This window comes from Bombina bombina, chromosome 1, assembly GCF_027579735.1.
Source record: "Bombina bombina isolate aBomBom1 chromosome 1, aBomBom1.pri, whole genome shotgun sequence".
Classification (NCBI taxonomy): Eukaryota; Metazoa; Chordata; class Amphibia; order Anura; family Bombinatoridae; genus Bombina; species Bombina bombina.
The window spans coordinates 66,787,420-66,799,962 of record NC_069499.1 but is presented as its reverse complement, the minus strand read 5'-3'; the positions used below and the strand labels follow the sequence as shown (position 1 = coordinate 66,799,962).

At 41.6% G+C, this 12,543-nt stretch overlaps 1 protein-coding gene across 1 annotated transcript in view; it reads left to right on the top strand.

The window, feature by feature from the left end:
• TECPR2 (tectonin beta-propeller repeat containing 2) overlaps window positions 1-12,543 on the top strand; it is a 608,030-nt gene that overhangs the window by 515,747 nt on the left and 79,740 nt on the right. The window contains exon 18 of the mRNA XM_053707105.1: window positions 8,890-9,031. Coding sequence (XP_053563080.1) covers window positions 8,890-9,031 — 142 coding nt within the window. The remainder of the gene's footprint in view (window positions 1-8,889; window positions 9,032-12,543) is intronic.

Below are 12,543 nucleotides of genomic sequence, written 5' to 3'. Positions count from 1 at the left end.
TTCACAGAAAGATTGCTACTCTTCCTGATATTCACTGTTTTGTAAAGGCTTTAGTTTGTTTTAAGCCTGTCATTAAATCAATTTCTCCTCCTTGGAGTCTTAATTTGCTTTTGAGGGCGTTACAGGCTCCTCCATTTGAGCCTATGCATTATTTGGACATTAAACTACTTTCTTGGAAAGTGTTGTTCCTTTTGGCCATCTCTTCTGCTAGAAGAGTTTCTGAGCTTTCTGCTCTTTCTTGTGAATCTCCTTTTCTGATTTTTCATCAGGATAAGGTGGTTTTGCGGACTTCATTTAAGTTCTTACCTAAGGTTGTGAATTCTAACAACATTAGTAGAGAAATTGTTGTCCCTTCCTTGTGTCCCAATCCTAAGAATTCTTTGGAAAAACTTACATTCTTTGGATGTGGTGAGAGCTTTGAAATATTATGTTGAATCTACTAAAGATTTCAGAAAGACTTCTAAGTCTATTTGTTATATTCTCTGGTTCTAGGAAAGGTCAGAAGGCTTCTGCTATTTCCTTGGCTTCTTGGTTAAAGCTTTTGATTCTTCAAGCTTATTTAGAGTCGCGTCAGGCCCCGCCTCAGAGAATTACAGCTCATTCTACTAGATCAGTCTCCACTTCGTGGGCTTTTAAGAAATGAAGCTTCAGTTGATCAGATTTGCAAAGCGGCAACTTGGTCCTCTTTGCATGCATTTACTAAATTCTACCGCTTTGATGTATTTGCTTCTTCAGAAGCAGTTTTTGGTAGAAAAGTTCTTCAGGCAGCTGTTTCAGTTTGATTCTTCTGCTGATGTTTTAAGTTTTTCTTTTCTTCATGAGAATAACTTATATTTTGGGTTGTGGATTAATTTTTCAGCATATGGCTGTTGTTTATTTTTATCCCTCCCTCTCTAGTGACTCTTGCCTGGAGTTCCACATCTTGGGTATTTGATATCCCATACGTCACTAGCTCATGGACTCATATTGGCATGAGTCCATGAGGCCCACCCTTTTTATGGGGGTTATGATTTTTTTGTATAAAGCACAATTATTTCCAGATTCCTTTGTTGATGCTTTTTACTCCTTTCTTTATCACCCCACTACTTGGCTATTCGTTAAACTGAATTGTGGGTGTGGTGAGGGGTGTATTTATAGGCTTTTTGAGTTTTGGGAAACTTTGCCCCTCCTGGTAGGATTGTATATCCCATACGTCACTAACTCATGGACTCTTGCCAATATGAAAGAAATGAATTTATCAGGTAAGTTCTTACATAAATTATGTTATTAATATAACCATGTTATGCAAAACTGGGGAATGGGTAATAAAGGGATTATCTATCTTTTTAAACAATAAAAATGTATTGTAGACTGTCCCTTTAAATAGCTTCTCTCCAGTTGCAGGTGTTTTTATATTATTTTTTAGTAATTTAAAAAAAAAAAACATTATTTTTCTTTGTTACCTTTCCACATGGTTTCAACATTCTGTTTCAAAGAATAGTATGTTTGGTGCTGCATAGTGTTAACCCAGATAGGCGCTGATTTTCTTTACCCTTGCTTTTTTTTTTTTTTTTTCTAATCGTTCTGATGTTCTAAAGTGACTACTACATCTCATTTCCTTCTTAATATGAGGAGAGTCCACAGCATCATTCCTTACTGTTGTGAAATATTGAACCTGGCCACCAGGAAGAGGCAAAGACACCCCAGCAAAAGGCTTAAATACTCCCCCTACTTCCCTCATATCCCAGTTATTCTTTGCCTTTCGTCACAGGAGGTTCGCAGAGAAGTGTCAGAAGTAGTTCCTTATGAAGGGTATCTACCCTTTCAAATGGGACTGGAGTGTTAAGTAGTCTTGTCAGCCTCTCAGTGAGAGCTTTGTCAAATGTTAGAGTCTGGAGATGCAGGGAGAGTCTTTCTGCGACCTCATCCAGACTCGTATTAACAGCTCCTACGCAAGAACGTACATGGTTTTTTACTTTCATTTTGGGAGCTGCGCAGCCTGAAAGACTTTGCGCGCTTTTTTTTTGCAATTATAACAGGGGCGGTCCTGCATTGAGCACTACGTGACCGGGTGTGGTCACACTTGTTTCCTCTTTCATGACTGTGTGTTTTACCGGAGAAGAAGCGGTTTCTCAGTTTGGCCTGGGTCATAGGAGTTGGTGAGTGCCCCAGCCATTGGGGGTATAAAGGTGCCGTTTTTTTCTTTTTATTCAATTGTCTGCTTTGTAAGCGCAAGCTATGGAGGATTCTGATGCTTTAGGGGGTACTTCCTCTTTACCTGAGTCTAATACCTGTCTATATTGTAAGGAGGCCGCGGTATACCCGCCTGCTCAACTATGTTCCACATGCCTTAATAAAGTAATCATGTCAAAGAAGGTTAATATGTTTGATACCACTGAGCCGTCCACCTCTCAGGAGTCTCCGTCCCGTGAGGTGTGCACCCTACAGTCATCTCCTAATACACATGCAGCTTCCCATAGCGCTCCTAATCCTTCATCTGGAGGGGGCCTTTTACCACCAGACTTTACTGAGCAGTTGCAAACGGCAGTGTCTGCGGCCTTTAGTGCTTTACCTCGCCTTGCTAAGCGCAAGCGAAAGGTTAAATATTGCTATCCTTCCCAGGGGTCATCTACTATCTTATTGGATTTATCTGATACAAGATTATCGATGATGAAGGCGCCTCTGATACTTCAGAGGGAGCTCTTTCTGGGTCGGAATCTGCTGCCTCTAAACCTCCAGCTGCGGAGGAACCTGACTTAGGATTGAGCATTTACGCTTTCTGTTGAAGGAAGTTTTAGCTATGTTAGTGGTTCCAGAGCCCAAATTGCCTAAGGAACCTTTGATTTCTAAATTAGATAAGGTCTACGAGGACAGAGTTGTAACACAAACTTTCCCGGTTCCCGTAAAGATGGCGAACATTAAGAATGAATGGGAAAGGATTGATTCTTCATTTTCCCCTTCTTCCTTTAAGAAATTGTTCCCGGTCCCAGACTCTCAATTGGAGTTGTGGGGTTCCATCCCCAAGGTGAATGGCGCTATCTCCATGCTTGCTAAACACACTACTATCCCGCTTGAGAATAGTTTGTTGTTTAAAGAGCCCATGGATAAGAAGATAGAAACTCTGTTAAGAAAGATGTTTCAACATATAGGATATTTGTATCAACCGGCAGCGTGTAAGGCAGCTGGAGGATACTAGTAATAATAAAACTGTAAGAGGTTAAATTGGATCTCAACCGCAGATTTGTAATGGAAAGTGAAGCTGAGATACACAGTATAGTGTGCTGATTTGTTGGTTACAGGAGATAAGATCACACCTGTTGTCACTGAACTGATTAAACACTAGTCTCTGTGTTATAAGAGCATAAATTGGTTTAGGTGCAGTGGTATATTTCTGATGCGAGTAGTAGCCCTTTAAGTGGTTAAGGAACCGTTTGCGTGGTTTTCTTTTTTAACTGCCTTGAGCTTTTGAGAGCCGCACCTTGTAGCTGCAGAGTTTCAGACTGTGAGAGAGGAGCGGAGAGATTGTGACGTCACTCCGGGGGGGGGGTGACTGAGAACCAATCGGAAGCGTAGGATTGCGGACAGGCAGGGAGAGGGGAGAGCGGTCAATGCTCTCTATTCTGATCCGTTGACCACCGGAGTGCATAAGCAGATGCCTCTGTAGAAAGGTAACTTTAAATCAGATATAAAAGTCCAGCAGCTGAATCCGGGTAAACAGTATCTTTGCCTTGTCCTGCACACAGCAGACAGTGTTACAGAAAAAGTTGAAAGTGGCAATCCAATAATGCCGAGAGTATGAGGAATAGATAGTTGCGGCAAGGTACACAACAGCAAATGTATTAAACTCCAGAATGAGCAGGTTTTAGTTGGTCAAGTATATACAGCTTATAAGCTGTGGAGCCAAGCGTTATTTAGTTGAGGCTTGAGTCTGTAAAAACTAAGCTACACAAACTAGAACTATTGGCAAGGAGCCAGAGGCATGATGGGAATTTATAGACTTCCCTTAAAGAGACACTAACCCAGCTTAATATACATGACACAGCGGCTGTTGCTGGAGCGGCTACCTACTGCTGCGACTCCTTATTTGAGTTTATCGTGGTGGAGTGTTCCCTTCGACTTGATCCAGGAAAGAATTAAGGCCTTAAGGGTGGCTAATTCTTTTATTTGTGATGCAAATTATTCGCCTGAATGCTAAGGCTTCAGGTATTTCTGTTCAAGCCCGTAGGGCAGTCTGGCTTAAATCCTGGTCTGCGGACATGACATCAAAATCCAGACTTCTTTCCCTCACCTTTAAGGGAAAGTTTTTATTTGGTCCAGGCCTGGACGCCATTATCTCCACGGTTACTGGAGGCAAATGTGCCTTTTTACCACAGGATAAGAAGAACAAGCCTAAGGGACAAAGTCCTAATTTTCGTTCTTTTCGTTCTGATAAATCCCAACGTCAGCAGCCCTCCGCAAATCCCGAGCAATCTAAGGGGACTTGGAAGCTGGTTCAGTCCTGCAATTAATCCAAACAGAGCAAGAAGCCTGACGAGACAAAGTCGGCATGAAGGGGTGGCTCTGGATCATGTAGGGGGCAGACTGTCACTCTTTTTAGACGCTTGGTTTGGGGACGTACAAGACCCGTGGGTCCTGGAGGTCATCGCTCAGGGATACATATTTCAAGTCTTATCCACCCAGGGGCAGATTCCTCCTATCAAACCTGTCTTCAAGGCCAGAAAAGAGAGAAGCCTTTCTGGGGTTCGTGAGGGATCTTTCCTCCCTAGGAGTCATTGTCCCAGTACCTCTTGCAGAAAGAGGTCTGGGATACTATTCAAACCTTTTTGAGGTCCCAAAGAAGGAGGGAACTTTCCGCCCGATTCTGGACCTAAAGTGTTTAAACTAATTCCTATCTGTCCCCTCATTCAAGATGGAGACAATAAGGTCCATCCTTCCCTTAGTTCAGGAAGGATAGTTCATGACCACTATAGATCTGAAGGATGCTTACCTACACGTTCCAATCCACAAGGAACACTTCAAGTTCCTAAGGTTTGCGTTCCTGGACCAGCACTTCCAGTTCATTGCACTTCCATTTGGTCTAGCTACTGCTCCAAGAGTTTTTACGAAGGTTCTAGGGGCTCTGCTAGCAGTTGCCAGAACCAGAGGTATATCAGTAGCTCCATACTTGGGCGATATTCTGGTTCAAGCACGATCTTGTCGTCTGGCAGAAGACCATTCAAAATCTGTTCTGTTTCTTCTTTGATCTCATGGATGGAAGATAAACTTAGAGAAGAGTTTTCTTTTTACCAGTACCAGGGTGGAATTCCTGGGTACTATAATAGACTCTATATCCATGAGGATATTCCTTACAGACCAGAGACCATTACAAGCTAACTTCCGCTTGTCTTGCCCTCTAGACCTCCTTAAGGCCATCTGTGGCTCGGTGTATGGAGGTAATTGCACTCATGGTGTCCAGCATGGACATCATTCCTTTTGCCAGATTCCATCTCAGACAACTTCAGCTGTGCATGCTTAGACAGTGGAACGGCTATCATTCGGATCTGTCTCAACAGATTTCTCTGGAAAACCGGTCGAGAGACCTGTCCCAAGGGAGATTCTGGGAGATTGTGACTACGGACGCAAGTCTATCGGAATGGGGAGCTGTTTGGGATGCCAGGAAGGCACAGGGCCTTTGGACTCAATCCCTCCTCCCGATCAACATTCTGGAACTTCGATCAATCTTCAATGCTCTGAAGGCTTAGCCTCTTCTAGGTTCGTCCCAGTTTATCAGATTCCAATCAGACAACATTACCTTGGTGGCTTACATCAACCATCAGGGGGGAACGAGGAGCTCCCTAGCAATGAGGGAAGTATCTCGGATTCTGGAATGGGAGGAGGCCCACAACTGCTCACTATCAGTGATCCACATTCCTGGTGTGGGCAACTAGGAAGCGGATTTCCTCAGCAGTCCTTTCATCCGGGGGAATGGTCTCTCCATTCCGAGGTGTTTGCGGAGATTTGCAACAAATAGGGGACGCCGGAGATGGATCTCATGGTGTCCTGGCTCAATTCCAAGCTACCCAGATATGAGTCGCAGTCCAGGGATCCTCAAGCGGAGCTAATAGATGCATTAGCAGTGCCTTGGAGGTTTACATTTTCCCGCCGTTACAGATTGCTCCATCATGGCCGCGAAGGATGTGGTTTGCGTACCTGGTGGGGTTGTCCTCACCTCCTCCGTGGAAGTTACCTTGTTGCAGGGATCTGCTGGAACAGGGTCCTTTTATTCATCACAATCTAGATTCTCAGAGGCTGACTGCGTGGAGATTGAACGCTTAGTCTTAGCCAAGAGAGGTTTCTCTAAGAGGGTTATTGACACTCATTCAGGCCTGTAAGCCTGTTACTCGTCGCATCTATCACAAGGTGTGGAGAGCTTACTTATTCTGGTGTGAAGAGTGTGGTTTAGCCTGGCATAGGGTTAAGGCTGTCAGGATACTTTCCTTTCTCCAGGAGGGTCTGGAGAAGGGCCTTTCTGCCAGTTCCCTGAGGGGACAGATTTCGTCCCTTTCTGTTTTGCTGCACAGGAGGCTCACTGAACTCCCTGACGTGCAATCTTTCGTTAAGGCTTTGATTAGGATCAGACCTGTGTTTAGATCTAACGCTCCACCTTTGAGTTTGAATCTTGTATAAAAAACTAGCTCAACCAAGACAAGGAAGAGTGAATAGGTGCGCCAAAATAAATGAATAATATACTATGTAACAAATAATATTGCAACAATAGGTGTGGTAGAGCAAGTTAAATGTCCCAAAAATAGTAATTTCCCTAATGAGGGATAAGACAGTGATAAAAACTAATGTCTCTTTGTTCTTTCTTTAGTTGTTTAGTGGTCTCAAAATGTGTACAAAAATAGTTTGCAGGCAGCTCTTCATAAAGTGAGATGGGCGCTCACTCTGACGGTAAACCTATAGAAAAATATATACGCCCATATACAGGCCTGATGAAACGGTGTATCACTGAGAAACGCGTCACTGTATCTTAGTATTTGATATTAAAGTATTTTATCATTTTATATCAAAACTGAGCTTTACACACATTTTTACGGGAATCCAACTGATTGACATTAATACCAATTTGGAAAATCTTTTGGCTATCGTGTGGATCCTATTGCTTCTAAGATTGAGACACTCCCTACTGATGTTCCTGACACAGTGAATGAGTCAGCCAGACTACTCCTGAATATCTGGCCTGCGTTTATAGCACTTGGTAGTGCATCACCAAATGTGAGTTGAATATTCCTACCTTACATTTTTATATGCTTTAACATATTACGCTATGGTAGTTTTTCTGATTCATTCCAAGGAAGAAATAACTCCATACAAGCTGCTGCCATTGAGAGAAAGAGTTAGCCAGCATACTCAAAAATTCCTGGCCTGTCTGTACAGCACTTGATAGTGCTTTCCTAAATGTGAGTGCAATTCTATCACTTTGTATCATACTTTGCCATCTTTTTGAACCTATTACACTATGGGCGCCTTCTTTTTATATATTTTTCTATGATTTTGAATCTTGTTGCAACAGGCTCCGGTGAGCCTATGCATTCGATTGACATTAAATTGTTGTCCTGGAAGGTTCTCTTTCTATTGGGTATTGCGTCTGCATGCAGAGTTTCTGAAATGGCTGCCTTGCAATGTGAGCCTCCTTATCTGGTGTTCCACACTGATAAGGCTGTCCTACGTACCCGGTTGGGTTTTCTACCTAAGGTGGTGTCTGATCGTAACATCAATCAGGAGATTGTGGTTCCTTCCTTATGTCCTAATCCTTCTTCTTCGAAGGAACATTTACTTCATAATCTAAATGTGGTTCGAGCCTTGAAGTTTTATCTTCAAGCTGCTAAGGATTTTAGGCAAACTTCTTCCTTGTTTGTTATCTACTCTGGGAAGCTAAGGGTCTGAAGGCGTCTTCGACTTCCTTATCTTTTTAGTTGAGGAGTGTTATATGCTTAACTTACAAGTCAGCGGGTCTTAGACCTCCTCAGAGGATTCTAGTTCATTCCACTAGAGCGGTGGCTTCCTCTTGGGCCTTTAAGAACGAGGCCTCTATGGATTAGATTTGTAAGGCGGCTACCTGGTCCTCCTTACATACTTTTTCAAAATTCTACAAGTTTGGCGTTTTTGCTTTGGCCGAAGCAGCTTTTGGGAGAAAGGTTTTACAGGCTGTAGTGCCCTCAGATTAGGGTCCCCCTTTCTTTTACCCCTCTCGTTATCATTCCGTGTCCTCTAGAGCTTTGGGTATAGTTTTCCCAACAGTAAGGAATGATGCAGTGGACTCTCCTCATAAATTATGCTTACCTGATAATTTCATTTCCTTCTGTATGAGGAGAGTCCATGGCCCCCGTCTGTATACTCTGATGGACGGAACAAAATTAGTTTTTCTCTTCCGGCACCATTTATACCCTGATATTTCTCCTACTGTTCCTTGTTCCCTTGGCAGAATGATTGGGATATGAGGGAAGTAGGGGGAAGTATTTAAGCCTTTAGCTGGGGTGTCTTTGCCTCCTCCTGTTGGCCAGGTTCAGTATTTCCCCAACAGTAAGGAATGATGCTGTGGACTCTTCTCATACAGAAGGAAATTAAATTATCAGGTAAGCATAATTTATGTTTTTCTAGCTTTCTTCTCACACCTTAACTTATCAGGAATTTAGATTGCACTGTAATTAGAAATGGGGTCTTGGGAAGTAGGAATTAAAGATTTGAGACCTGTCTATTAGAAAAATTAAGACTATATGAACAAGCACTTTATGTTGTGCATATTTTATTGTAGATAAAAAAAAAAGATCCTATTATAAGTCTCGTATAAATGCATATTTTGGCTAGGAAATATATGGTTTCAGGTGTTTCAAATATTATCACTTATTTGGGTTTGGTTTTTTTTAGCCTGTAGGATTCAACTTAGTTGCTGTCTATTCCAGTCCAAATGATCACATGCTATGGACACTTGATAACAAATACAATGTTTATGTGAGGATTGGAATTACTGAAGAAATGCCTGTGGGAATAGATTGGGAACATGTTCCTGGTAAGGTTTTTTTAGTTCATTATACTAAAATGTTTTTACTACAAGAAAATGTAATCTTTCTGTGACCCTATTTTCATATTACGACGTTACTCTTGTCCATCCTATTTCATATTGGTGATATTATTTTAGGGACATTAGACACTAATTACATTTTATAAGCAAAGTATTGGGGTTAGTCCTCGGCTCTCTCTAATCATTGGTACTGCCATGTTGAAATCGGTCTTTCACAACATTCCAACTCTCATTCAGATACCTGCAGTGTAACCTAGGTTTCATTAATGTCCCTTTAAAATCTTATGCACAAAACACGTTCATGGTGCCAACGAGAGAAATGAAAGTCTGTTATGTTATGTTCCATTTCACGTAGCTATCCAGTAAATAAACACTATTATATGGAAATATAATCATTAAAGGGACTGTCTAGTCCAAAGCAAACTTTCATGATTGAGATAGGGCATGTCATTTTAAACAATTTTCCATTTTACTGCTATCACCAATTTCTCTTGTTAAGTGTAGTCAGTCCATGGGTCATCCATTACTTATGGAATATATCTCTTCCTAACAGGAAGCTGCAAGAGGATCACCCAGCAGAGCTTGCTACATAGCTCCTCCCCTCACATGTCATATTCAGTCATTCTCTTGCAGCCTAACTAGATAGGTCGCTGTGAGAGGTCTGTGGTGTTTTTTTAACTTAGTTTACTTCTACAATCAAAAGTGTGTTATTTTAAATGGCACCGGAGTGTGCTGTTTGTTCTCAGGCAGCATTAGAAGAAGAATCTGCCTGCGTTTTCTATGATCTTAGCAGACGTAACTAAGATCCACTGGCTGTTCTCATCTGAGGAGTGAGGTAACTTCAGAGAAGGGGAATAGCATGCAGGGCCCCCCTGCAAATGAGGTATGTGCAGTAATTATTTTTCTGAGGAATGGAATTGACTGAGAAAATACTGCTGATACCAATGTAAAGTAAGTTCAGCCTTAAATGCAGTGATAGCGACTGGCATTAGGCTGATGAGTGTGTGTACACTGAATGTATTTTTCTAAGGAATGGAATTGACTCTGAAAATACTGTTAATATTGAAATAATGTATGAGCCTTAACTGCAGTAAAAGCGACTGGTAGCAGGCTTATTAATAACAATTCATAACTTTTCAAATGTATGTTTAAAACGTTTACTGGCATGTTAATCGTTTTTTGTGAGGTACTTGGTGATAAAACTTATTGGGGCATGATTTTTACCACATGGCCATCTTTGTTTTCTGCATAGAAACAGTTTTCTGAGCTTCCCCACTGTTGTAATATGAGTGGGAGGGGCCTATTTTAGCGCTTTTTTTGCGCAGTAAAAATTCAGTCACAATCTGTCTACTTCATCCTCCATGATCCAGATCGTCTCTAGAGAGCTCAGGGGTCTTCAAAATTCATTTTGAGGGAGGTAATCAGTCACAGCAGACCTGTGACAGTGTGTTTTGACTGTGAGAAAAACGTTAATTATTAAATTGTTAATCCGTTTTTGGGTATTAAGGGGTTAATCATCCATTTGCTGGTGGGTGCAATCCTTTGCTAACTTAATACATTTACTGTGAAAAATTGGTTGCTATAACTATTTTGGTTCATTGTTATTTCAACTGTGACAGCTTTTTGTGCTTCTTAAAGGCACAGTAGCGTTTTCTTCTGTTATGTGTGATCAGTCCACGGGTCATCATTACTTCTGGGATATAACTCCTCCCCAACAGGAAATGCAAGAGGATTCACCCAGCAGAGCTGCACATAGCTCCTCCCCTCCACGTCACCCCCAGTCATTCTCTTGCACCCAACGACTAGATAGGATGTGTGAGAGGACTATGGTGATTATACTTAGTTTTTATAACTTCAATCAAAAGTTTGTTATTTTACAATAGCACCGGAGCGTGTTGTTGCCTCTCTGGCAGAGTTTGAAGAAGAATCTACCAGAGTTTTTACTATGATTTTAACCGGAGTAGTTAAGATCATATTGCTGTTTCTCGGCCATCTGAGGGAGGTAAAAGCTTCAGATCAGGGGACAGCGGGCAGATGAATCTGCATTGAGGTATGTAGCAGTTTTTATTTTCTGAATGGAATTGATGAGAAAATCCTGCCATACCGTTATAATGACATGTATGTATACTCTACACTTCAGTATTCTGGGGATGGTATTTCACCGGAATTACTCTGTTAAAAGTACACTAAACCTTTTAATAGGTATTTATCATGTTAAACGTTTTTGCTGGAATGTAGAATCGTTTGCATTTCTGAGGTACTGAGTGAATAAATATTTGGGCATTATTTTTCCACTTGGCAGTTACTTGTTTTAATTGTGACAGTTTCGTTTCTCTCTCACTGCTGTGTGTGAGGGGGAGGGGCCGTTTTTGGCGCTCTTTTGCTACGCATCAAAAATTTCCAGTCAGTTACTCTTGTATTTCCTGCATGATCCGGTTCATCTCTAACAGAACTCAGGGGTCTTCAAACTTCTTTGGAGGGAGGTAGATTCTCTCAGCAGAGCTGTGAGACTTATATATTGACTGTGATTAAAAAACGTTACTCTGTAATTTTTATTTTCAAATTTAATTATTGTTAATTTACTAATGGGAACAAACCTTTGCTAAAAGTTGTGTTGTTTTTAAGGATTGAGACTATAACTGTTTTTCAGTTCATTATTTCAACTGTCATTTAATCGTTTAGTGCTTCTTGAAGGCACAGTACGTTTTTGTTAAATAAGATTGTAACCAAGTTGCAAGTTTATTGCTAGTGTGTTAAACATGTCTGACTCAGAGGAAGATACCTGTGTCATTTGTTCCAATGCCAAGGTGGAGCCCAATAGAAATTTATGTACTAACTGTATTGATGCTACTTTAAATAAAAGCCAATCTGTACAATTTGAACAAATTTCACCAAACAACGAGGGGAGAGTTATGCCGACTAACTCGCCTCACGTGGCAGTACCTGCATCTCCCGCCCAGGAGGTGCGTGATATTATGGCGCCTAGTACATCTGGGCGGCCATTACAGATAACATTACAAGATATGGCTACTGTTATGACTGAAGTTTTGGCTAAATTACCAGAACTAAGAGGCAAGCGTGATCACTCTGGGGTGAGAACAGAGTGCGCTGATAATACTAGGGCCATGTCTGATACTGCGTCACAGCTTGCAGAGCATGAGGACGGAGAGCTTCATTCTGTGGGTGACGGTTCTGATCCAAACAGATTGGATTCAGATATTTCAAATTTTAAATTTAAATTGGAAAACCTCCGTGTATTACTAGGGGAGGTTTTAGCGGCTCTTAATGATTGTAACACTGTTGCAATACCAGAGAAATTGTGTAGGTTGGATAAATACTTTGCGGTACCGGCGAGTACTGACGTTTTTCCTATACCTAAGAGACTAACTGAAATTGTTACTAAGGAGTGGGATAGACCCGGTGTGCCGTTCTCACCCCCTCCAATATTTAGAAAGATGTTTCCAATAGACGCCACCACACGGGACTTATGGCAAACGGTC